The sequence below is a fragment of the Protomyctophum bolini genome, assembly GCF_963924005.1.
Source record: "Protomyctophum bolini genome assembly, chromosome: 14".
In the NCBI taxonomy this organism is placed as follows: domain Eukaryota; kingdom Metazoa; phylum Chordata; class Actinopteri; order Myctophiformes; family Myctophidae; genus Protomyctophum; species Protomyctophum bolini.
The window spans coordinates 8,141,497-8,165,932 of record NC_137875.1 but is presented as its reverse complement, the minus strand read 5'-3'; the positions used below and the strand labels follow the sequence as shown (position 1 = coordinate 8,165,932).

At 43.0% G+C, this 24,436-nt stretch overlaps 1 protein-coding gene across 1 annotated transcript in view; it reads right to left on the bottom strand.

Moving 5' to 3' along the window:
• The window catches only part of LOC308328671 (uncharacterized protein), a 32,792-nt gene that overhangs the window by 1,217 nt on the left and 7,139 nt on the right, over positions 1–24,436 (bottom strand). Inside the window, exons 9-25 of the mRNA XM_080782696.1 lie at positions 24,080–24,250; positions 23,798–23,989; positions 22,805–23,023; positions 22,251–22,412; positions 21,690–21,890; positions 21,105–21,230; positions 20,344–20,637; positions 17,895–17,999; positions 17,229–17,366; positions 16,698–16,805; positions 15,976–16,028; positions 13,269–15,340; positions 12,679–12,898; positions 11,518–11,856; positions 9,650–9,860; positions 7,065–7,337; positions 6,727–6,850 (exon numbers count right to left, since the gene is read on the bottom strand). Of these exons, the coding sequence (XP_080638822.1) occupies positions 6,727–6,850; positions 7,065–7,337; positions 9,650–9,860; positions 11,518–11,856; positions 12,679–12,898; positions 13,269–15,340; positions 15,976–16,028; positions 16,698–16,805; positions 17,229–17,366; positions 17,895–17,999; positions 20,344–20,637; positions 21,105–21,230; positions 21,690–21,890; positions 22,251–22,412; positions 22,805–23,023; positions 23,798–23,989; positions 24,080–24,250 (5,008 nt within the window). The remainder of the gene's footprint in view (positions 1–6,726; positions 6,851–7,064; positions 7,338–9,649; positions 9,861–11,517; positions 11,857–12,678; positions 12,899–13,268; positions 15,341–15,975; positions 16,029–16,697; positions 16,806–17,228; positions 17,367–17,894; positions 18,000–20,343; positions 20,638–21,104; positions 21,231–21,689; positions 21,891–22,250; positions 22,413–22,804; positions 23,024–23,797; positions 23,990–24,079; positions 24,251–24,436) is intronic.

Genomic DNA, 24,436 nt, shown 5'->3' with positions numbered 1-24,436 from the left:
GGTAGAGAACTTTAGTTAAAGCTAAATAGATCAGCTTGGAGAGAGGACAGAAAAGGTTTCTTTCTACAATCTACTGAACCTTGGTTGTAACTAAAATATGCTGTACATGTGTTGTTTCAATATGAATCTGGTTAATAAGCAATTCTAATGTCCTGCCGATACATTATTATACATTATTGCATAATATTTATTTCAAATGTAGTTGGGTTTAACTGGGTCTACCCGTCGCGTTTTGACACCATGCCCCAAATTATAAGTTTGTGTACTCAAAAGAACAGTGGGAATATCAAAATTACCTACCTTTATCTTCAAGGCCTAATATCGCCATTTACTTCAAATCAGTATGGCCATAACAATGCAATTATCAATTCTTCAATCTGCCCACCAACACAGACAACAAAACTTTAAACTACTGATGACATATCTCCAAGTTAAGGTTAGAATTTGATCGCTGTAAGCTTTTCTTCCTCAGATAAATAGGGCTATACATTTGAAGTTATGCATTTAAACATCCCCTTAGCCGTTAACAGTATGCCATGTCATGTGTCAACCATATCATTAACTACACAGTTTAAACATGATGCAATGAATACAACATTTCAAATGCAAATATTTCATTTCAATAATAAAAAAATAAAACTTCTCAACTGGTCGTGTACGGCTGTGCGCTCCTTTATACTAAACTGAGATACATTCAGAGTCCAACATGTAGTGTGGAGAAATAAAATGGAATTCAAAGTTCATACCCGAAAATAAAATTGTAAGCCAACGTTAACTTGTTATGTTGTAATTATACAACATCACTATTTAATCAGGTGGTAAATTAAATTACCACCAGCAAGCAGGGCAATCCATGGCCCACAATTAAAAACAGATTATTTATGCATTATCTTCCATTTATTTTCCGACTACAGAGTGGAGCTCGTCTAGGCTGCTTATCCATCCAGTAATAATATAGTAACTAGCCAATGTTAACGTGGGTTACCTGAACCAGAGAACTGTGTACAGATGAGGCTCGCTGAGCGAAAGTAGTCAAATGGGAACGCTAGTAGTCAAATGGGAACCCCTGTTCACTGCATGATTGCAGTGAACAGGAAATCTACTGCATGAGTGCAGTATGCAGAGCAACATCAGGACTTATTAGCTAACATTGACTTATTTATGTTAGCATGCAGAAACACGTCTGTTCTCAATCTAGAAAATGCTATGAAATGGTATTACGTTGCTCTGGATAAATGCTGCTACTGTAAATGCCTAAATACAAATAAAAAAAGAGTCAAAATTGAATACAGACCTTAACAAATCATTTTTGGACCAAAAGCAATGATTTCCATTATAAACTAGCTACATATAACAATCTTCCACGCTGGTACGTACCTATACATACAATACTGTATACCGGTATACATGGTAATTTACATTGTCCAATATTTAAACTCTATGAACACAACAAATTTTGGAATGAAATATAATTCACTTCATTTTGAGGAGAATACAGCAATGTAGAATAATCCCTAGCTAATGTGACGTTTAAAAACAAAACATTCAATACATTATAAACTTAAGTCCGATATCACCCTGACTGTAGAGGTGTATTGCACAGGGAAAGTATTTGTTGGGATTCGAGGATTCCTTGTGAATGATTCAAATAATCCAAATACCGTCTATCAATGCAAACTAGCACCAAAGTAGGCTTCTTGGTCTTCCAATAAATTGTCTCTTTTCATGGCAACAGGGATATGAACGGCTACTCTTACACAATAAGTGCAGATAAAAATGGCTGCCGAAACAGATCATTTTCTAAGCTCAAAGGCTTACAGTATAATTCAGATGCAGTGGTTCTTAACTCCAAGTCCTTGAAAACCAGACAACTGCATCATTAGTTATTCATAATATCACTTGGTGTCTAGGTTTGGGATCCTTTACTGTAGGACTCCTTATAACCCCTCTTAAAGATCCGATTCCTTAGCGTTTCCATTTAACGATTCCTATAGGGGGTTCCAAATGGACCCTTACAGGTGTGTAACTCTGAGTTATGGTGGTCCTTGAAATTAAAGGTTTGCAAACCACCGATATTGCAATTGTATGGCAGACGTGAAGTCCACATAGCAGCTCTGACAGTGTGATATAAAGGCAGTGTTGCCAGATGGGAAATGTTGAATTATCATACCGGAGGCTTACAATTATCGTATTTGAAAGAAAACTATCGTAGACGGCCAAAAAAGAAAAGTCACACATTGTTTGAGATTCCTGGCTATGATACAAAAATGCATCACATGCGCTGCGTGGAAGTAGGCTACAGTACTTCATGGATCTTACACAAAAGGCTGAATCTGGACTGTAATGTAATTTATCGCACGTCATACAGAGGGTATTGTACAAATAAGATAATTACCGTACATCTGGCAACACTGCCTGACAGTCCCTCCAGCAGATACTCATTAAAATAAAATGACTTACCCACAATTAAATGAATCAACAGAGTACATTCTCCCTCGCCAAACAGGGAATTCAATCAGGAATAGGTCTTAACATGGCTTTCTTGAACATGGCTTAGATTTTGTCATCTTGCTAAGCGAATGAAATACATTACTAAAGATAACTAAATCTAGGCTTGATGTTTCTAACTAAATCTATAGGCTTGATGTTTCTAACAAAAACATATCAGAAGGATAGTGGCAGTGAGCATTACATCACTATCACAAAGAAAAATTACGTTACATTTATTTTAGTTGGCAATTTAAAGCTGCAATCCATAACCTTTTAGTGTGTGATTAAAAGCTGGTAGAGAATGTTAATACAATATCACATATCTGAGGGGGTTGGAGGGTCTCCCAGCTCTTCTATTGAGACCTTTACATCCCGCAGTTGGGTAGGACATCTACTGGCTAACAACATGTACTGCATGGAGCTCAAATCAAAACAACATGCTTGCTATTATAGCTCAACAGTAACAATAGCAATGATGATAACAATCTTAGATTTGTATAGCACGTTTCAAGAAACCGAGGATGCTTAAGGCCAAAACAGTAAAAACGTTGCAGTTTGCACAGGGAACACGTTAAAATCCCAGTTAGCAGATGAAACTTACTGATTGCAGCTTAAATATTTCTAAAACAGATTAACTTTAAACTCTTTGTAAAATAAACTAATGCCAACTTTTGTCTAGACTAATTTCTATTAAACGTCTAAGGAACAATGAATGTTAACTACAATAAATCTTTTCTATCGTAAGCCATGTCTGTGAAAGCCAATTTAGAAAGAGAACGTGACGTCACCCGATTCAAAGTAAGAGCTGAAAATCTCAAGATGGCGCCACCTTGTCCATTGAACTCTATTGAACGGTTCCTCAAGCTATATAGGAGTTTCTCCCATAGACAGAAAGGTAGACACCTTCTGCGTGCGTCACAGAAGGGGACGTTCGGTAGGCCAATCAGAGACACTTGCTTTGGCAATGTAAGCGTTTGTTTTCACATGCCGTTACATCTCCTTTGAATTAAGTCCCGGAAAAGCCGCGTTGCGATTGGCCAGTAGTCACTTGGCAGCGTGCCTACCACACTTCTGACGCTCGTCCGCCTTCCCTGCGATACAGGTCGCTCCAATTAACTGCAGTGATACAGGTCGCTACAATGAACTGCAGTGATACAGGTCGCTACAATTAACTGCAGTGATACAGGTCGCTCCAATGAACTGCAGCGGTGATTGAGGTTTTTATATCTATGGTTTATCCTACTTGAAATGGCAGTCATGGACTATTGGACACTGGATCCATTGTGGTGCAATCGGTCCTAACCTACGTGATGAACAATGTGATACACACTGTTGTTTTTCTTATTGCGAACGCAGTGAGCACTTACTATGAGACCTAGCAGATCATGTCTGTCTGTGTGTGTGTCTGTCTGTCTGTCTGTCCCGCTATCCAAATATGGAGTGTGTTGCATCAGCAATCACTCAGCTCCATATATGGGCACAAAAGGGGCCAGGTCCACTCAGCTCCATATATGGGCACAAAAGGGGCCAGGTCCACATATACAGTAACAGACAGACAGACATGATCTGCAGGGTCTCAGCTGCGTTCGCTTCCCGCGTTTGCGCGTCTTACTGGTACTATATTTACCCAGGGTAGTAGCTGAGCACAAGTGCTCATTTTCAGCAACGCCCTGCTGTATACTTAATAGAAAGCTCTAGGCTCTACGGCTGTAGCAGGTATAAAGTACCGTCTAATCGGATTTATATGACATTAGATTGTCAATCATTTCCATACGGAACACATTCAAACATGTTCTAACACTGGAAATAGAAGACATACAAGCTCAAAAGTCAAAACGTGTTGTGATGAGACATGTTTTGAGCTTGTAGATCAGCTACTTCCACAATGTATTTTCAAGTATAAAATGATGTCAGTTATTTGTCATATCCGCCCTGTGCAATTTTTGTTTACGAAGAAAGGTCGAACAGAAATGCCATTATTACAACAGAAACACGATTAAATCATTAATCACAATTATTATAATAGTACAGTATTATGTCATAATCGTGACAGCCTTAACTACAGGTACTGACACCGAGGCTGCGGCCTACACTATTGCACAATAGCTAAAAAAAAGTATATGGTGATCCTGGCGTGACCGTAAATGACTGTAGGCGTCTAGGTGTTACTGTGAGCAACGTCTCGGGCCTTCATTCTCAGTGCCTGGGCTCCTGGAAACCGCTAGCTTTATTTAGCACAACATTCTTCATGGAGGCATTCTTCTGACTCAACTATGGTTGGAAAGATCTAACGGCTCAGCTCTGGTTTGAAAGCTATACAATGGCAATAGCGGTTATTTGTAAGCTAGCTGTAATAGCGATAAGAGTAACTAAGCTGCGAATACACCGTACACAATGCTAAATAGATTAATGTCATTATACAGGTCTGACTACTAGACTACTAGTGAATACATTGCATAACATCCCCATGGAGCAAACCAGAGGTGCTGCTATCGAGTTTATGAATACATGGGACATTTTTGTGTTATCCTTTTAGTCTTAATATCTGACTGTACCACATACTGTTTGCATACTGTCTAATACAAGTATTCAATCAATTGATCAAACTCAAAGACTACCTGGCATGAACAAGAAAAGAAGTTAAGTTACACTGTGTGTAGTGTAGTCACTGGCAGCAGTCTTCTTGTCTTCTTAGATGAGATGGACCTCTATTTCTTGGGCTAAGGCACATTCTGAAGCACACATTTCACACACCTCCTGCTGCTGTTCTGTATGACTGAGCACTAGCTGCTGTTAGCCTGGCCAAGTCAATAGCCTGGATTCCACTGTGGGGACCAATGTGGCTTTCTAATCATTAATTCCACCAACAATTCATCCTTTTTGCAGTTCAATAACAGAGTTAAACCAAGAGCCGCCATTTGACCCTGCAGTGGAAACCTAGCTAATGCAACTTATTTAGGCTGCTTTTAACTCCCTGTAGGCTATAGCATTTTAAATCGCCTGGCAATTTAAAACAATCAATCAGTAAATCAATCAATGGACTGGGCTTAATAATTAAATAATAATAATTAAATCCTCAGCCTCTTCAGTAAAAAAAACAAAAACAAACTGTTTGATGAGTTATGTCATGATACCACCCACGCAAACTCCTTCACATGACTACCGTTAGGCCACAGCAGCTGATGTAAGATTCTAAAGGATAATTCTTTCATGTTTTACAATATAACATTTTTCAGTTGAAATGTAATGTTTAAACTAGTGGTTCCCAAATAGTTGTGCCGTGAGACATGGTCCAGGTTTGCCTTGCGATTTCTGACCTCACACAACACACCGTGCGCTTGTAGATCTGCTATTTGCGTTATGCAAAAAAGGTAGGCAAGCTTTGACTTGCCTATTCATTGTGTGACGTGGTCACAAAGTTTGAAAACCACATTTATGTCATATTATATTTCTCCCTTAGATACAGAATATCAGTAGGAAAACTCAGGACAGATTGAAAATAATTCCTGCACCAAAAAAAGCAGATCTACAAGCTCACAACGCGTCATAACGTGATGTGTTGTGAGTTGTGAGAAGAGATTTACTGTAGATCAAGTCGGTTTTACTCAGTATATAGAGTAAGTGGTTAAACTGAAGTGATATTGATAAATTCCAAATATAACTATTCTGAGACACCCCTGGACTTGTGTCTCGGCACCCACTTTGAGAAACCCTTGTCTACATGGCTGCGCAACACCTTGTCTTTAATTCTAACTCTGTATTTAATTGGCATCCTAAATCAGTGCTTCCCAATCTTGTTGGCTCGAGACCCAAAAGAGTAATGCCGTGGCTTCCCGGGACCCAAACTAGTGTAAATTCTGTAGTTTGGGTCTCCTCACTCACATTCTGTGGTTGTAGATCTGCCATTTGCACTTTACTTAATTTCTTAGATCTTTTTTTAAAATTCATTTATGAGATTATTTTTGAAAAGTGTTTGATTATTATTATTTAATTCATGGAACATTATGATTGTTTGACAATCTTTCGATTGTCAATAATAATTAAAAGCAAAATGTAGGAAGCAGAAAAATAGGTATTTACTCAACCCACTGTTTGGCAAACACTGGCCTAAATCCCAGCTATGACTGAACCCTTGACGCCCCAAATCCTCCTATGAACCTTTCCTATTTCTTAATGACATTTTCTTGCTAGACGGTTCACAGATTTAAACTGCTGTATTTCAGTATGTTTTGATACCTGTTTGGGCAGAGTTGTCCTCCGCTGGTACTCTCTTGCCTTGTCTGTATGTTTCTATGCGAAAAGCCCTTTTCTGGGTGCGCTGCTCTTTCTGTTCCAGTTGGCGCTGGTTGTACTGGTCCAACTGCAACGCACAAACGCACACACACACATCAGTCTACACCTTGGCGAAAGTAATCAAGTACTGTACTTTTGCTTCACTGGAGTATGTTTGAATTTCTATAAATGGAAAATGGTGCATTTATACAGCGCCTTTTATCCAAGTGCACATTCACCCATTCACACACATTCATACACTGAAGCTACTAAAAAAAAAGAAAATAAATTGAATCTAGTACCTTTTCTTTCTGTTTGGTCTGGACGTCGTCAGGGTCGTCCTTCCCCTCGGAACGGGAGGCCGGTTCAGTCCAGTTCAGTGGACACCCGCTGAACCGAACCGATTTGGTAAATGGTTGTTTGGGCGTTGCGGTGGGCGTTGCGGCGGCGGGCGTTGCGGCGGCGGCTGGCGCTTCGGCCAGAGTCTTCACCGTCTCGATCACTTTCAGACACCGAGCCACGGTCGTGGCGATGGCCGGATTGCTCATGGGCTCACTAGGAGACTTCTGTGACACCTGAGGCGGTGTCCATTGTTGACAGCAAATTTTGGTTTAGTTTTTACATCGTAGTCTTTTTAAATATAATTCAGTTTAGCTGCCAAAAGAAAATCATACATTGTAATCGACTACATCAGGGGTTCTCAACCTTTTTGGCTGGGGACCCCCAGAAATGCTTCAGCCATCATAAATACTGAAATCGGATACATCGATGCATGTGTCATGTAAACTCTTAATTTCCATTTCCAGCCATTCAGTCAAAATCTGGGGACCCCCGAGGGGTCGCAACCCCAGGGTTGAGAACCCCTGGACTACATCTACAGTTTATTCAGTCAACAAAAGATATATGTTGCTACATAGTACAGGAAATCTATGGAAAATACAGGATCAACCTCAAACTAATTGCAAAAAAACCAAACAGCTGATTTAGCATCTTCAATATATCCTGAATAACAGAAAAGAAGTTGCCTGGAATTGTCTGAGGGGAAAGTGTTGGATGTGATGATGTCAGCACATTTGGGCAAGTTGCTATGGCCAAATTTAGCCCAATGAGTGTTTTTGTGCAAAACGAATGCTTGGAATGGATTCAGCATCATGAAAACCCTCTAGTTTGACATGTCAGAATGCTACTTAAAGCATAAGGACATTATGAAAATATTGCCTTATAATAGGATGTCAATGGTGGCTATACTGTACAGTCCATTTTCAACACTTTCCCCTCAGACAATTCCATGCAACCTTTTTTCTGTTATTCAGGATATGTTGAATCGGTTGTTTTGCAATTAGATTGAGGTCAGATTACATTATTACTGGACTAACATAGCAACAACTAATGAGGCAGATCCAGGATTGAAAGGTATAACATATAGCAGCGGTTCCCAAAGCCACCCCCCCCCCCCCCCCCACCGGAAACAATCCGGTAGAAAACCGGAGAAATATTTTGTTAGCTTACCTTGGTCTCGAGTCTATTATATCGCTAGAAGCTCCAAAGCATTCATATTTTGAACGAGAGGCATGTTGAAGTCAGAAATGAAGCGCGTAGTATATCCATCAGATCAAAACCACGGAGAGCGCCCTGGATTAGGACAGACGAGGCATTCTTTCTGCCGCGCTAACAGCTAATCGAACGGTAAGCTAATATGAAGGCAGATCGAAGCTACGGGTGCCTGAGAGTCTCAGTAAAAAAAAAAAAAGGAAAGGAAAAAAATCAGAATATTCTTCTCTCGCCTGATATCATTGAGGACGCGCTAGGACGTGTACACACGCCCTATGAACGCGCCGATTGGGTTCCCTAGGACGTGTGGAGCCGTCCTACGGACGGAAACGGTTAAAGTGTAATGCCTTGTTTTAAAGGATTCTCAAAAAGTGAATTTGTTTCAATTGAGGACAATGAAACTTTACACTCATTCAGCTTGTTATTCAATTTATTTTTCATAAAGATATTATTAGATATTTCAGACACTTGCCAAACAAGTGGCAAGTGTCTGAAAGTGTGCTTTGTTTTTCAAAGATACTAATTATTAATGAATTCATAATTTTAATGCCAATAGAAAAATCTGTGATATACCGGTACACACTATGTCTAATTTTCACGGGGCAAGACTATAGTATTAGACACCGAGTCCTGATGGTGGCGGTAACTCACAACATCCACTAGCTTTCTGAACTGTGTTACACAGTGATCTGTCCCCGATGCTATTTGATCATCGTTTATTTTAATATCTAAGTCAAATCTAACGAAGCCTGATATGCAATTGAATTGAATTGAATTTCGGCCGGTTTTAGGCCGTTAGCCAAACTAGCCAAAAGTTGCTACATTTTGCTACATTAAGCCCCCGATTATAGGAAATAAAACAATTACGTCAAGGGTAATGAGGGATTTTTTTAAATTAATTACGTCAATAGTGTGAAGGGCCATAAGAGGGTTACTAATATGCTCTATTGCCCTACGCACCTGACACTAGCCTTTTGATGTGTGCATCGGCCTTTTGCTACAAAGATATTAAAGCAACAGTGGATCATTCACTCAAATCAGGTGGTTTCTTTAGCTTGCATTGTATTTAAAGTTTAATGTAAAATAAGTTGTGTGCTCACCTTTGTGTGAAATTCGGATTGACCCGTTTTAGTTCTACTGGATCCCTGAACTACTAGTCTCTCCCTAAAAACTTTGTCTAATTTTTATTTGTTGACACAAGTATCAATATATCTAGGCATAGGTTTTTTTGCCATCATACCATAGTTTTTATGTCGTTTTTGCCAGTTAAAAAACATTTAACTGCCAGTCGGCAGCAACATTTGTCCTAGTTTTATTGGACGGAATGAACACTGACCTGAGGCGGTGGAGTCGTTTCGGCATTCTCAGGCTGCCCTAAAAAGGGAAGGTTTACGTCGGAGGAGGGCGGCGGGGAAGCGAAACGAGTAGCCCCGGGAGTGGTTCGCCTCGGAGGGGGTCCTGGAGGGGGACCGGGGGGAGTCACAAACCGCGGGGGCGCCTGACCGGCAGGAGGCGAGGTTGTACCAGCAGTCACGTTGGCGTTGTTGCTGTGCAGAGAACAAGGGCATAGTTAACTAAAAAATCACACCCGTATGAAGTGAGGGGCGCTCTTATCAATCATATATTATAGATATATGAAATGTAAGATGACAACTGAATTTATGTTATATATACATAACATACACAATTAATTGCATTTTTATAGTGCTTTTCCAAGTGCGCTTTACAATGGTTAATTCATTCATACATTGGGAGGTGAAGCGGCGAACAGTCGACGCCAGCGTCCTCACTTCCCACATTCACACACCAATGGTGGCGAGCTCACAACGACCAACTCATTGGAGGCAATGTAGGGTTCAGTGTCTTGCCCAAGGACACTTCGACACGTGGACAGGAGGAGCCGGGATTCGAACCGCCGACCCAGAGATCATTGGACGACCTGCTCTACTTCCTGAGCCACAGCCGCCCATACGCCCACATACATTACATACATACATTATCCTTTCATTGTCATTTGTCAATGGCATTTAATTAAGCAATATTACACGAGGGGGTGTTCTTCTGCGATAACTTTCAGAACTCGCCCTCCGGGTGAGTTCCTACGGCACCACAGGCGTGTAATATTGCAATTATGCAACAGTTACCCTTAAAACTAAGATAATGATAAAAAATGATATTTTTTTAATGACTGATGTAGTCACTACGACCACAAATGTCCCAAGAAACGATCTAGCCTAGCCACCGAGTCTGGGAGAAAAACACAGCTGAAAATGTTGTTTTGATTAGGTGTTCCTTTGCGGAACGGCTAGGAGCTGTTTCAACCAATCAGATTCCTCGAAACGACCTGTTGTATAATGTTTGTGTTGCCACAAAAAGATGATTTGTTCAGACACATGTGACGTAAATTCTCCTTTCATTGTCAATGGTAAATGTGACACGTGTTGTGATGAAAATCTGCATATACTCAAATTAATGTTTTCAGTTAAAGCTGCATTATGGTAACTTTACTCTTCTATCCCTGGATTTGAACCCGGTTTCCTGCGCAAGTGCCGACAGGTTTTACCATTGAGCTAACAGAGCCTGCCTGCTTGCTCACAGGATAAACTGAATCTTTGACCATCAGGTCAAAATTCGTGTCAGATCCTGTGTCTAGGTGAGCCAGAAGGGAGAAGAGTTTGGGACGTGTGGAGCGTTGTCCCGGCGTTTTTAGTGAAGGTACTTCCAGCTTCCCTGCGTTGGCTGATCCGAGTGCACGGGAGGGTTTGTAGGGTTCGATCAGACTTGCAAGATATGGGTGTGCCATACCTTTGATTGCTTTCAATGCCAGCATCAGAGATTTGTAGTCTGTGCGGGCAGTGACTGGGAGCCAATGAGGGCATGTCGGAGTACGAGCCCTCATCTATTGGTTGACCCACATGCAGGAAAACATGCCCGGGAATAACCCATTTTGGACTGAGGCCAATTCTAAAAATGCCTTCTAAATCCTGACCTAAGCTTTCTGAAATACTTTAAATATTTATATAGGAGAATCATTTTTTTGTAATTTTTGAATACTGTACAGAACCCCAAGAGGGGTTCCCGTCCATAAAGGTTAGAACACCAGAAGGGGTTCCCGCCCAGAGTGGGATAAAGATGTACGATAGCAATTGTGGGCTCGCTACTCAAGGCCACAATAAGAAGAAAATGTCAAACACTATGACTAACCTTGATGAAGATGAGTAGTGGGAAGCCCAGCCGTAGTGTGCGGCTATGGGCTGGCCCTGGTTGTGGTCTGGAGGAGGGCTGCTGGCTGTGTGAGGAGTGGCGCGGCGCTCCGGCGTGCCTCCTCCTCCTCCCATGGAGCTGGTGAGGCTCCGCTGCATCTCTCTGGCTCTCTTAAAGGCCTCCATCTCCAGTTGGTCCAGGAAGCCCTCGTACTCCGACATGCCCTGCTGGCCCCTGCCGAGCGGCTCCAGGCCAGGGGACGGGGAGTGCACGGAGGGCGACGGGGAGTGGAAGCGGTCCGAGGAGCGGCTGGACCGCCGCTCGTCCCCGAGGGTAGGGCTGTGTCACGATTAGGGGTGGGGAAAAAAAATCATAGATCAATCGAGATGCGGACATGGACGATTAGGAATTGATGGAATTTTTTGTTTGTATGTTTGTTAGAAAGCTGCTTGATGTTTGCGTTTGTTGGTAGTGTAATAAAATATAATGAAAGAAAATGTATTTGTTTCATCATCATTACAAATCACTTTGTTCATTAGTCACACAGTGAGGGGGAAAATAAATCATGTATTGGAATCAAGATGCATCGTGATCCATGTGTAAATCGATAAATAATCGAATCGTAGTCCTCTGAATCGGAATAATAATTATCACAGAATGTTATCAGGCGTTTATGATTACAATAGGATCTATGCACACAGAATAACTATTCATACTTCCGGGCCCCTTCCCTACTTCCTTCATTGTTATTATTCATTATTGTTTTGAAAGTACCGCAGCATGTATGTTACGTCACCATATACACGTGGACTAATCAGAGGCTGAAACGCAGTCACTGGTTGACCCTGATCATTTTATGATTTCTCCAGCTTCCGCATCCTTTCTGCCAATGGGCCGAATAATAGCGGGGAGGTCGGTGAATCCACATTATGTGTCTGGCCAAAGCCAGACTAGCCATTTTGGAACCCACTCAAGGTCACTTTGAGACCCACTGGTGTAGCAGAGTGTTTTCAGTGAGCACAATACAGTAGCAGCACCCCGACTCCGTTTGACCAGAACGGAACAGCCTTCATTAGTATCATCGGTAGCACCATCAGTGAAGGAAGTAGAAAGGGTTATTCTGTGTGCATGGACACAGCCTATTGTGACTGGCTTACTTACCCAAGAGATGAATGTCTCAGCTCCCGTTCGGACGACACAGACGAGCGGTCACTCTTGGCGTGGTGTTTCTCCTGGGCTTTGCTGGCCAGCTTGGAGACGTCCCCGGTGGACAGTTTCAGCCCGATGCTCCTGAGGAGAGACTGGATCTTGTCGTAAGGCTCCTCCGTCTTAGCTTCCTGGCTGCCGGCCCGCTCTGAGGAGAACCTCCTGGGGCTCCGGGCTGTCACGATTACAACATTTAAGTTGACGATTAATTTTCACACAAATTAATTTAAATTGTGTTTGTGGCATTGGACGTTGGAACATATGAATGAAGAATACATTCCTGGATATCCAAAAATGTACAGGGCAGATATGACAAATTGAAAAACTGAAATATACAAAGACATTACTGAGTCTGACATTCAACATAAATATACTTAAATAAACAAAATATGGAATTAGCTGATCTACAAGCTTAGGTGTCGTGACGCATTGTAAGCTTGTATATCAGCTCTTTAAGCTTTTTATGCATGAAGATCTTTCAACATTGAAACGATTGACAAAATAATTGCAATTCGACGATTATGTAATAACTGTGAAAGGCCTACTGGGGCTTAATGGCCTCCTCCTGTCCCCGTCGCGGGATGGCGTGTTGCTGTTCGAGTGATCTTGCGAGAAGAGTCGAGAGAAGCCGCTGCCGTCCTGGAGGGCTCGCTCGTGGGGCAACAGGCCGTCGTCGGGGATCGTGGGACTCGGCGGATCGTAGGACTCCGGCGCTGTCTGACCGACAGACGACGACCGACGATCGGAGGTCATCTGAAAAGGATTGGGGTTGTTGTTGGGACGTCTCGGGGAGGGGCTTCTAGGCGGAGGTTCTTCGGGAGAAGGCGGCCTAAAGGGAGGGGACTGCTGGTGCAAGTGAGGCGCATGGGTGTAGGAGCTACTGGAGGAAGCATGGGTGTAGGACGTGCTGGAAGGAGCATTGGTGTAGGAGGTGCTGGAGGGGGCATTGGTGTAGGAGGTGCTGGAGGGGGCATTGTTGTAGGAGGTGCTCGAGGGGGCATTGGTGTAGGAGGTGCTCGAGGGGGCATTGGTGTAGGAGGTGCTGGAGGGAGCATCGGGGTAGGAGCTGCTCGAGGGAGCATTGGTGTAGGAGGTGCTGGAGGGAGCATTGGTGTAGGAGGTGCTGGAGGGAGCATTGGTGTAGGAGCTGCTGGAGGGAGCATTGGTGTAGGAGGTGCTGGAGGGAGCATTGGTGTAGGTGCTGGAGGGGGCATTGGTGTAGGTGCTGGAGGGGGCATTGGTGTAGGAGGTGCTGGAGGGAGCATTGGTGTAGGTGCTGGAGGGGGCATTGGTGTAGGAGGTGCTGGAGGGAGCCTGAGTGTAGGAGCTATTGGAAGGAGCATTTGGGTAGGAGCTATTGGAAGGAGCATTAGTGTAGGAGGTGCTGGAAGGAGGTTCAGCAGGATAGGAGGCAGCGGTGGCGACAGAAGACTGAGTAGGTTGAGGAGGAAGAGCATGCTGAGGAGGAGGCTGTGAGGGATCTTGGTGCCGCTCCGACGGAGGTGGGTCATACTGACTGGCATACTTTGGTTGATCACCGTACGGCCGATCGTAATGCCTGTCTTCGTAGGGGTCGTCGTAAACATCGTACCGATCGGTGTAAGGGGGAGGAACGGGGCCGGGGGCTGGGCCTGGGCCGCCGGGGGCCGGGCCGGGGCCGCTGGCGTAGGGGCGGTCATTGTAGGGGCGCTCGGCATAAGGGCGGTCGTCATTATAGGGACGATCGTCATAGTAGCGGGTGTCAAAGGGACGTTCGCCGTAGGGGCGCTCTCTGTAGCGGTCACCATAGGGATCGTCGTGCGGACGTTCCCGTTCCCGATAGGGCCCGCCATACGGATCGTTATAATTGGGCCTGTCCCGCTCATCGTAGGGTCTTCTAGGGTCCATTGTGGATGGGGGGTACCGGCTATAATCGGGACTGTCGGGTCGTTTCTTGAGAATAGACCGAGGCGGCTTGTATTCAGTAACCGGCACAGGCAGCCGCCCGTGGCCGTAGTCGATGCAGGTCCCCCGGCTTGGGTCTACTGGCTCCACCAAGGCCTTCTTGTAGGCGATCATCTGGTTCAGCTCGTCCAGTTCTCTCTTCTTCCTGGCCAGCTCATCCTCCACCATACTAGCCCGCCTCGGCTCCTCCCGGGACCTCTTCTTGCTCGGCTCTCGCTCGGGGCTGCTGTTGCGTCTTTTTTCCTTGTCGGACCGGGCCTTGCTTCGCTCCTTGCTCCGACTCCTGCTTCGGCTGCGACTCCTGCTGCGGCTCCTCCTACCACCGCGACTCCTGCTACCGCTCCTGCTACGACTCCTGGTCCTCCCGCGACTCCTGCTACGGCTCCTGCTACGACTCCTGGTCCTCCGGTGAGACCTGTCCCTCTCTGCTCTGGCCTCTCTGCTCTTGTACCTTACACCATCCTTGTTTTGGTACCACCTGTTGTTGCTGCTGCTGCTGCTGCTGGCCCTGTCGGGGCTGGGGCTGCGCCTCTTCTCATACACGTAACGTCCAAACTTGTCCCTGGGCGGACTCTTGTAGGCCCGGTTGTGTCCAGGGACGCCCGTTTTGCTGTCCTGTGCCCGCAGGTTTTTAACTACTGCCTTCAGCTTGTCACTCTGTGGTTTGTCCTTACTGCAGAATTGAAACAAACAACCGCAAGTTTATTAATTGGTGGTTCCCCATTTCACTTTGTTTTTCTTTCTTTATTCATTTAAAAAAAAATGAGATCAATGCCCTATTTGAATAGTTGTTCAAATTGTCCAATTGTTGTATAGCTATTCAAAACAGTATGCAATTTTCGCATAATAAATAATAAAATAGTGACGGCAGGTTGAAACTGCTTACATCCGCCTATGACTTTCTGGACATTTCCGCCCGACAGCGACAATATAATAGTTGTTGGTTAAAGACAGAAGTAAAGAGCTTTTGATGTATTGTACAGCAATACATATAAATGGGGCGGCGGTGGCTCAGTGGTAGAGTGGCTGGATGGTAACCGCAAGGTTGCCAGTTCGAACCCGGGCTCCCCCAGAGTTAGTGTCGAAGTGTCCTTGAGCAAGACTCTGAACCCCTAATTGCTCCTGATGTGCTGGTTGGTGCCTTGCATGGTTTCCGCCGCCATCGGTGTGTGAATGGGTGAATGTAATGCACAATCTATGTAAAGCGCCTTGGATAAAGGCGCTATATAAATGCACCATTTACCATTTAAATAAAATAATGGCTTAACACACAAGAGATATTTGTACAATTACGTTTTAGCAACTCACCTAGAGTCTTCAGTGTCCTTGGTATCAGACTCTTTAGACAGCTTGATGGTCATCTTTAAAGAACACACATTTATGTCAAATGATCCAATTCATTAATTTAAATTTTAATATTTGATTACATTTACTTAGCCCCGCTAGCTACAACAAACAGATCAATGATCATTAGGCATGTAACGATATATCGATATATATCGATATTAATCCCGACTATATGAATCGATTCATTGAAATAAAATTTCAATTTTTATTTTTAGGGGGGCTAGTGTGTGATGTGAAATATGAGATTTAGTCATATTCCATCATATTCAAGTGCTTTTGGAGAGAAATGATAGTCACTTTCAGTAGTAGAGCACTGTAGAGGGGAGCTGTGTGTGTCTGTGACTGTAGAGGGGAGCTGTGTGTGTCTGTGACTGTGCCCAGGTGATGATGGTCGTTGATGCTCATCAAGGAAGGCAATTATGTTTCTGCACTGTCAAAAGTAATGCTACTTCTTTTGCAATGTAGTTAAATAAAAAATCTCAGGGGGGGGGGGGAAGATAAATGATATAAAATTGAAAAAGAAATATATATATATATATATTTTTTTTTTTAATATCGTGAAAAATCGTATCGTGAAGCTCATATCGTGATATGAATCGTATCGTGAGTTGAGTGAATCGTTACATGTCTAGTGATCATTATCATCATCTAAACGTGATCAAAGTTATTATTTTAGTTGTCACCTTGGCTTTTGTGGCTCCCACTCCTCCCAGTTTACGAACAGGGAGAAACACCTTCTCAGTGAAACGTTTTATCCTGATGGCTTGGTGTCCTCCCTCGGCTGTTTCATGCTAGAGGAAACCATGATAAAATATATAGAAATAAAACGCCCGTTTAAATTATCTCAAATACAGCTGTTAAAAACAGTAAAAAAAAATATATACCGTACTGAAGAGAACCATAACAGCAGGAAAATATCAAGAGACTGTTGATAGTATTACATATATTGATTGCTAGGGTCTAGTAGGTGATTGCTAGGGTCTAATATGGGGTTGCTAGGGTTAAATATGTTGTTGCTAGGGTCTAATAAGCAGTAGCCAGGCTCCACTGTAGCTAAATGGAGGATGGTATTCTTGTTGCTAAAAGTATGGACTAGTTAGGGGCCAAGAAACAGGGTGGAATAAATAAATAGTGTGTGGGGAATGGGGATTATACCATTAGTGTGATCTAATGTGCCTTAGCGATCCCACAATTATGGTGTTGAGCGATCTTACCGGCACAACACTGAATTCCACCTTCTCGTTGAGTTCTAGTTTCTTCCTTTCAATCACCTCCGTCATGTGGAAGTAGAGCTGGGGATTCTGGGTACACTTGATGTAGCCGGAATCCTCAGCAAACTCAATTACGATACCCTTTAAGAGAAAAAACAGATGTTAATTTTACGCACTTGACGTTTCAGTTTACAATACCCCGTGCTTTTTTAGAATAGGAATAGGAACTAGTGTTGTCCCAATACCATTTACTTACGAGTACTTAATTTTTAGTCCTCGCCGATACGAGTACTATTTTTTTGTTGAGTAACATTTTCTCATAGATTGTCATTTATGCTAGATCGGCTGTTTTTTGGCAAATTGCTGCAGTGTTGGGTCAGACTTGCTCCTGTTGCATTCGTTCAGCCTAGTGTCAATTTGATGTTTTGGTACTCAGGTCAAAGTAGCCGATACCAGTATCGGTATCGTAACAACTCTAATAGGAACACTAGGGTTCGAGAGCTCAACAGAGCAGTTCGGGGGTCGTCTGTACATGGGAAGGAATGTGTGTTATCGATCAATCAGTTGCCAGGTCGTATATCGTACGATGTTGACATATCTGCTTATTATAAGCAACTTTGGGCTTGTTTTTCTGTAAAGTGGCATGCAAACGTTTCCTTAAAAACATACGTGTCTTCGTTGTTCTGTGGATTCTTCAAAGGAGTCGGGGAGAATCTCGACGTACGTGGCCCGTTCCTCTTTGGTTTCCCGGTGAGTGGCGATGTTGAACCGCACCTAGAGTATGTTAAATCAACTCAGTTAGTTTACTGCGATGTTGAACCGCACCTACAGTATGTTAAATCAACTCAGTTAGTTTACTGCGATGTTGAACCACACCTACAGTATGTTAAATCAACTCAGTTTACTGCGATGTTGAACCACACCTACAGTATGTTAGATCAACTCAGTTAGTTTACTGCGATGTTGAACCACACCTACAGTATGTTAAATCAACTCAGTTTACTGCGATGTTGAACCACACCTACAGTATGTTAGATCAACTCAGTTTACTGCGATGTTGAACCGCACCTACAGTATGTTAAATCAACTCAGTTAGTTTACTGCGATGTTGAACCACACCTACAGTATGTTAGATCAACTCAGTTTACTGCGATGTTGAACCACACCTACAGTATGTTAGATCAACTCAGTTTACTGCGATGTTGAACCACACCTACAGTATGTTAAATCAACTCAGTTTACTGCGATGTTGAACCACACCTACAGTATGTTAGATCAACTCAGTTTACTGCGATGTTGAACCACACCTACAGTATGTTAGATCAACTCAGTTAGTTTACTGCGATGTTGAACCACACCTACAGTATGTTAAATCAACTCAGTTTACTGCGATGCTGAACCACACCTACAGTATGTTAAATCAACTCAGTTAGTTTACTGCGATGTTGAACCACACCTACAGTATGTTAAATCAACTCAGTTAGTTTACTGCGATGTTGAACCACACCTACAGTATGTTAGATCAACTCAGTTAGTTTACTGCGATGTTGAACCACACCTACAGTATGTTAAATCAACTCAGTTAGTTTACTGCGATGTTGAACCACACCTACAGTATGTTAGATCAACTCAGTTTACTGCGATGTTGAACCACACCTACAGTATGTTAGATCAACTCAGTTTACTGCGATGTTGAACCACACCTACAGTATGTTAGATCAACTCAGTTTACTGCGATGTTGAACCACACCTACAGTATGTTAGATCAACTCAGTTTACTGCGATGTTGAACCACACCTACAGTATGTTAAATCAACTCAGTTTACTGCGATGTTGAACCACACCTACAGTATGTTAAATCAACTCAGTTTACTGCGATGTTGAACCACACCTACAGTATGTTAAATCAACTCAGTTTACTGCGATGTTGAACCACACCTACAGTATGTTAAATCAACTCAGTTTACTGCGATGTTCAACCACACCTACAGTATGTTAAATCAACTCAGTTTACTGCGATGTTGAACCACACCTACAGTATGTTAAATCAACTCAGTTTACTGCGATGTTGAACCACACCTACAGTATGTTAGATCAACTCAGTTTACTGCGATGTTGAACCACACCTACAGTATGTTAAATCAACTCAGTTTACTGCGATGTTGAACCACACCTACAGTATGTTAGATCAACTCAGTTTACTGCGATGTTGAACCACACCTACAGTATGTTAGATCAACTCAGTTTACTGCGATGTTGAACCACACCTACAGTATGTTAGATCAACTCAGTTTACTGCGATGTTGAACCACACCTACAGTATGTTAGATCAACTCAGTTAGTTTACTGCTTTACTGTGTGATTCTGATCAGATAAAATGCATAAATAGGAATGGGACGACATGAAAATCACATGTCATGATTATTGTGGAAAAAATAATTGCGATTAGCAATAATATCGCAGTAATTAAAAAATGCTTAAAACTCTGAAATTATTTTTTCATCACAATAAACGATGATTACCGGTACCTATGCATAAACAGATGAAAAATACCAAACTGAAAGTATAACCATCTCCAATTCACATATTTATGATGAACAGACAAAATAAAGAACATTTTTAACAAAATACAGCGGTTAAGAGGATTTTACAGTGTGGATTGTGTTCCCAGACATAAACAAATGGTGTCAAATAGGGGGTGTGGCCCAATTCCAACAGAACACAACGGGGGAAAAGGTTGTTCTCTATCCTGTATACTTGTATAATTAAATGTAACGATACAAATATTGACATCATCAAAAAAATAATTAATTAGGGTGCTGTAAGTGATATCCTTTTGGATAAAACAAAATGTTTTTTGTTTGCACGTTTTCAAGTTAATTTGCAGCCAGCCTGCACACGCATGCCTGCGCCATATGAGTGTGTATGTGGTCCGACAGGAGGGTCTATCGATTACTATCAGAATAGAAAAAATATTGAGCTATTCAACACTTATTTAACAAATAAATATCACTTACAACCCTTATTAATATCAGTACGATATATATCAATCAAAAAGCAATATTATTTTTTTTTAAATCAATATTTTGTAGATAATCTGAAATATAAGTCGGTTCACCTTGTCTCCGACCATCATGGTCGCAATGCAGAGGAGGTCACGTCTCCTAAACGCCAGCTGCTTCTGTTCCCCGGCAACCGTCATGACCAGCCGACCCACGTCTGCGTCTTTGCTCTTCTCCGATTGCTTTGACTTCTTATCGTCTATGGAGACCTCTTCATTTTCCTTCTTCACCGGCACCGAAAGTATCTTCTCCACATCTGGTTTCACCTCCACCTCCACCTCTCCTCCTGCCTCTTTCGTTTTCTCCTCGTCTCTTTTGACTTCCATCTTCTCTTGCTTCACTTCAACTGGCTGATAAAAGAAAACACAAATTGATAAAGACAATCTACAAGCTCGCAAAGTGACACATTGTGAGCTTGTAGATTGGCCATTTACTTTTCTTTTTATTAATTTAGAGCAGCCAATTTAAGAGCACCCCAATATATTCCTCCCCAGTCGCCACACACATTTGCGTTGTCCCTGCTGTTGTATCCTACTGACTCACCTACGAACATTTTGTTTAATCCGTAGGCTACAGAAGAGGCTTCTGTAGCCTACGGATTAAACAAAATGTTCAGTGTTAGTAAAAACATGTATACAAAATAAAGTCTGCATTCATTAGGGCTTTGACGCAAATTCTAAGCATGAAGGCTGTAAATAAATAAATCGATACGACACATCGATAAATGCCCCAACACTTAGACAAGTTTCAGAGGGGTGCGTGTCACGACAAAAAGGACAAAGGATCCAAATGTGTCATGGTGGGCTCCGTTCCAAACCTTTTGCTCCTCAGGGTCTTTGTCGTAGGATTTGGGCATGGCTTTGAGCACCGTACCCTCAAACCTCTCCTTGCTGATTTCATCCATGGAGTCTGGGCATGTGAACTTGAAACCCAGTGGAGTCCACTGCACGCGCACGCACACGCACGCACACACACACACACACACACACACACACACACACACAGTGAGTAATGAATATCAATACGATAGTGTGACATCTATTTTTGTCATTGATTATCTCCAACACATTGAGACCCGAGTCCGATTTTAAAGTTCTCACACTGTCAAAAATGCTCAAAAATAACAGGTGTACAAGCTTGCAGCATGTCCGCTATTTTTGAATAGCCAACGCTCAAATCTAAAACGACTAACATCAATTCATCCACCCATCCATCCTTCCATTTCTCAATCTACGCATCCATCCACCCCATCTATCAAAATGGGTTAACAAAGAAATGGGCTAATGGCTCATTAATCGTAATCTAACAAACGTTGTGATATTGATTTGAAGTCGGTTTTGGGGTATTATTAACGAAATGTTTAGTTTTTTTTGTGCATTAGTTCAAATGCATCCATGCGTACCTTGACCTTAGCAGCAGCCAGCGCGGCGGCCACCTCTAACTTCTTCTGTTTCTCCTCCTCCTCCCGTTTGAGCTGCTCCGTTATCCGTTTCCTCTCATGTTCCATCTTATTCCTCGCCTCGTCCTCGAGTCTCTTCAGCTCCGCCACGATCTTGTCCTTCTCCATCCTCCGCAGCCTGATGGCTCTCTTCTTCTGCTTCACCTGGAAGACGACACATTGTAACGTTAACCAGGAACAATGGGGTTCCACCTCCGCGCCTCAACTGTAATTTTTTTTTAAACATTTGTGCAAATCTTTTAAATATACTTTTTTCATAAAGTGAACCTTTTTAACTCAAATCTTCGCTTTGGTGGTCCCTGGAACAACATATTTTGAGATGGTGGTCGGGGGCCAATTAAATACATACTGTATCATTTTGGGTGGTCCTTGACGTGATAAAGTTTGAGCATTGCGAATATACAGCAACATATGATTTTTTTTTTGTATTCAGAAAGCCGTTAGGATTTAGAAGACATTTGTAGAATCAGCCTCAGGTCTTAATGGGTTAAAACAATTGCTCACCTCGACCAAAGTGAACTCCACCTCCTTGTCCACGTCCAGGGGACCGAACTCGGTGTCACTGAAGTTCTCGGTGACGTCAAAGGGCAACTCTCCATGTTCGGCACATTTCAGCACGCCTGAGATAGCATTAAACTCTGGCTTTCCCAGAGTTTTCATTATGGCCTGAAACGACACATTGACTTCGATTACATTCAATGAATCAAGTTATATGGTTTAAGTGGTTGAGTTGAAGTGCCTCAAGACTCTATACCAGTGACTTTTGAAAGTAGCTGATCTATAACTGATGACATATTGAAGCTGTGCTACAGCGCAAATGTAAACACAACCTACTGTAACAAGACTACAACTCGAAATTTTTATGGAGAAATATTTTTGTCCCACTGCTTCCGGGTTCATCGTTTCAGCTTGAGAGAGCCCAGATGCAGGCAGGAGGAGGGGACTTGTGAACTCAATACTGCCGCAATCTGGCAGTCAGGTTACACCCCTGGACTGTCTGGTGTCACTCACAGGCACGGCACCCACTTTGAGAAACCCTGACAAGCGAGAGTCCTCACCTTCTCTCTCTTCTCCTTGGTGTAGTTGAAGGTGAAAGGGATCTTGGGTCTGATGTTGGCAGCCCTTCTCTTCCCGGTGGCCTTGTCGATCAGCAGGTTGATGAGCACATGGTCGTTCTTCAGCAGCGTGACGCCGCAGTCTCTGTGGTCAAAGGTCACGTTGGTCCTGATGGGGCCGATGTTGGCGAAGATCTGTCCGGGGTAACCCACCATCTTTGGCTTAAAATACAGCAGGAGAATTATGTTCACACGTGCACTGACGAAATCAAGATGTCTCCGGAAATCTGATATTATCAGCGCTCATGCAATCTGGGAACAACATGGAAACTTTGAATTTTGCCTCTGGGATTCCTCTTACGGTGGGGCGCTTATGTTTTCATTCCACTATTCCCTAATGCACACACGTTAACTTCTGAGCTGTGCTTTAAAGCTATCTACAGAGGCTACCTGTTTTAGGTGTAATGAGTTTATTAATGAGGTTATTTATAATTTTAGCACTTTGAGATTCTTACAAAGTGCATTATGAATAAAATCCATTATTATTATTATTATTCTAAGCCGTCATGCTGCAGAAGCAGAATACTGCTTCACTGTGTTTTTTTTATATGCCATTGTAGGCACTTGGAGCAGGTCAGCACTAGAAGACTTGAGGGGGCAGTTTGGAACATATCTAGGCAGTCATAGAGGTAGGAAGGTGCCAGACCATTGAGAGTTTTATTATATAATAATATGTTGTATTGTCCCTGAAGGGATATTCGTCTACACAGGTCTGTTCAACACCAAAAACAAACAAACACGCAGCATAGAAAACATGTCACCAAGACAATACATAAACATGAGGTCCCTACTGTACACAGAACCATAACAAATTAACCTAATCCAATTGACCTTTTTCTACCCCAAGGTTCTGTATCTTTGTCCAGATGGCATGAGGTCAAAGAAGCGATACAGGGGATGATTAATATACTTCTAAACAAGTAGCAGTGTTCTTACCGTGGGTTCTATGATCGTCTGGCTGACAATTCCTTCGTACACCTCTGTGTCCAGAACAAAGGGCTTGTTGTTGAACACCAGAGGCCTGTCCTGGACGGCGGTGGGTTTGTCTGTGGGCGCGGCGGTGGACAGCATGAGGAGCAGGGGCTCGTTGGAGCGCTTGATCCTCACTGCTCTCTTCACCTCCTTCACCTGGACACACACGTTTGTATTACTATACTTGTGAGGACAACATACATTTTATGACAACTTTGGTAACACATTCATAGAGGAAATGCTCACGGTCACGACGGTGAACTCCACTTCCTCGTTCATGTCCTCTGTACAGAAGTCCACGTCGCTGAGGTTCTCGGAGACGTTGAAGACCAGCTCGCCGTGTTCCTCCGACTTTATGATCCCTTCATTTATGGTCCCTTCCTGCGACCTTATGTCCTTCAGAGTCAAGAGGACACCCTGGGGAACACAGAGGGGGGTCAACGTTAAGACACCGAAGTGGCGGTCCAAATGTCAACCCTGACCACACACATGCACCGGTCAATAGAGCACTGGTTCTCAATGTGGGGGTTCGGGGGACCCCAAGGGGTCCTTGAGGGCGTTTCGGGCAAGTTCATGTAAAGCTTATCAGACGGAACATTAGGC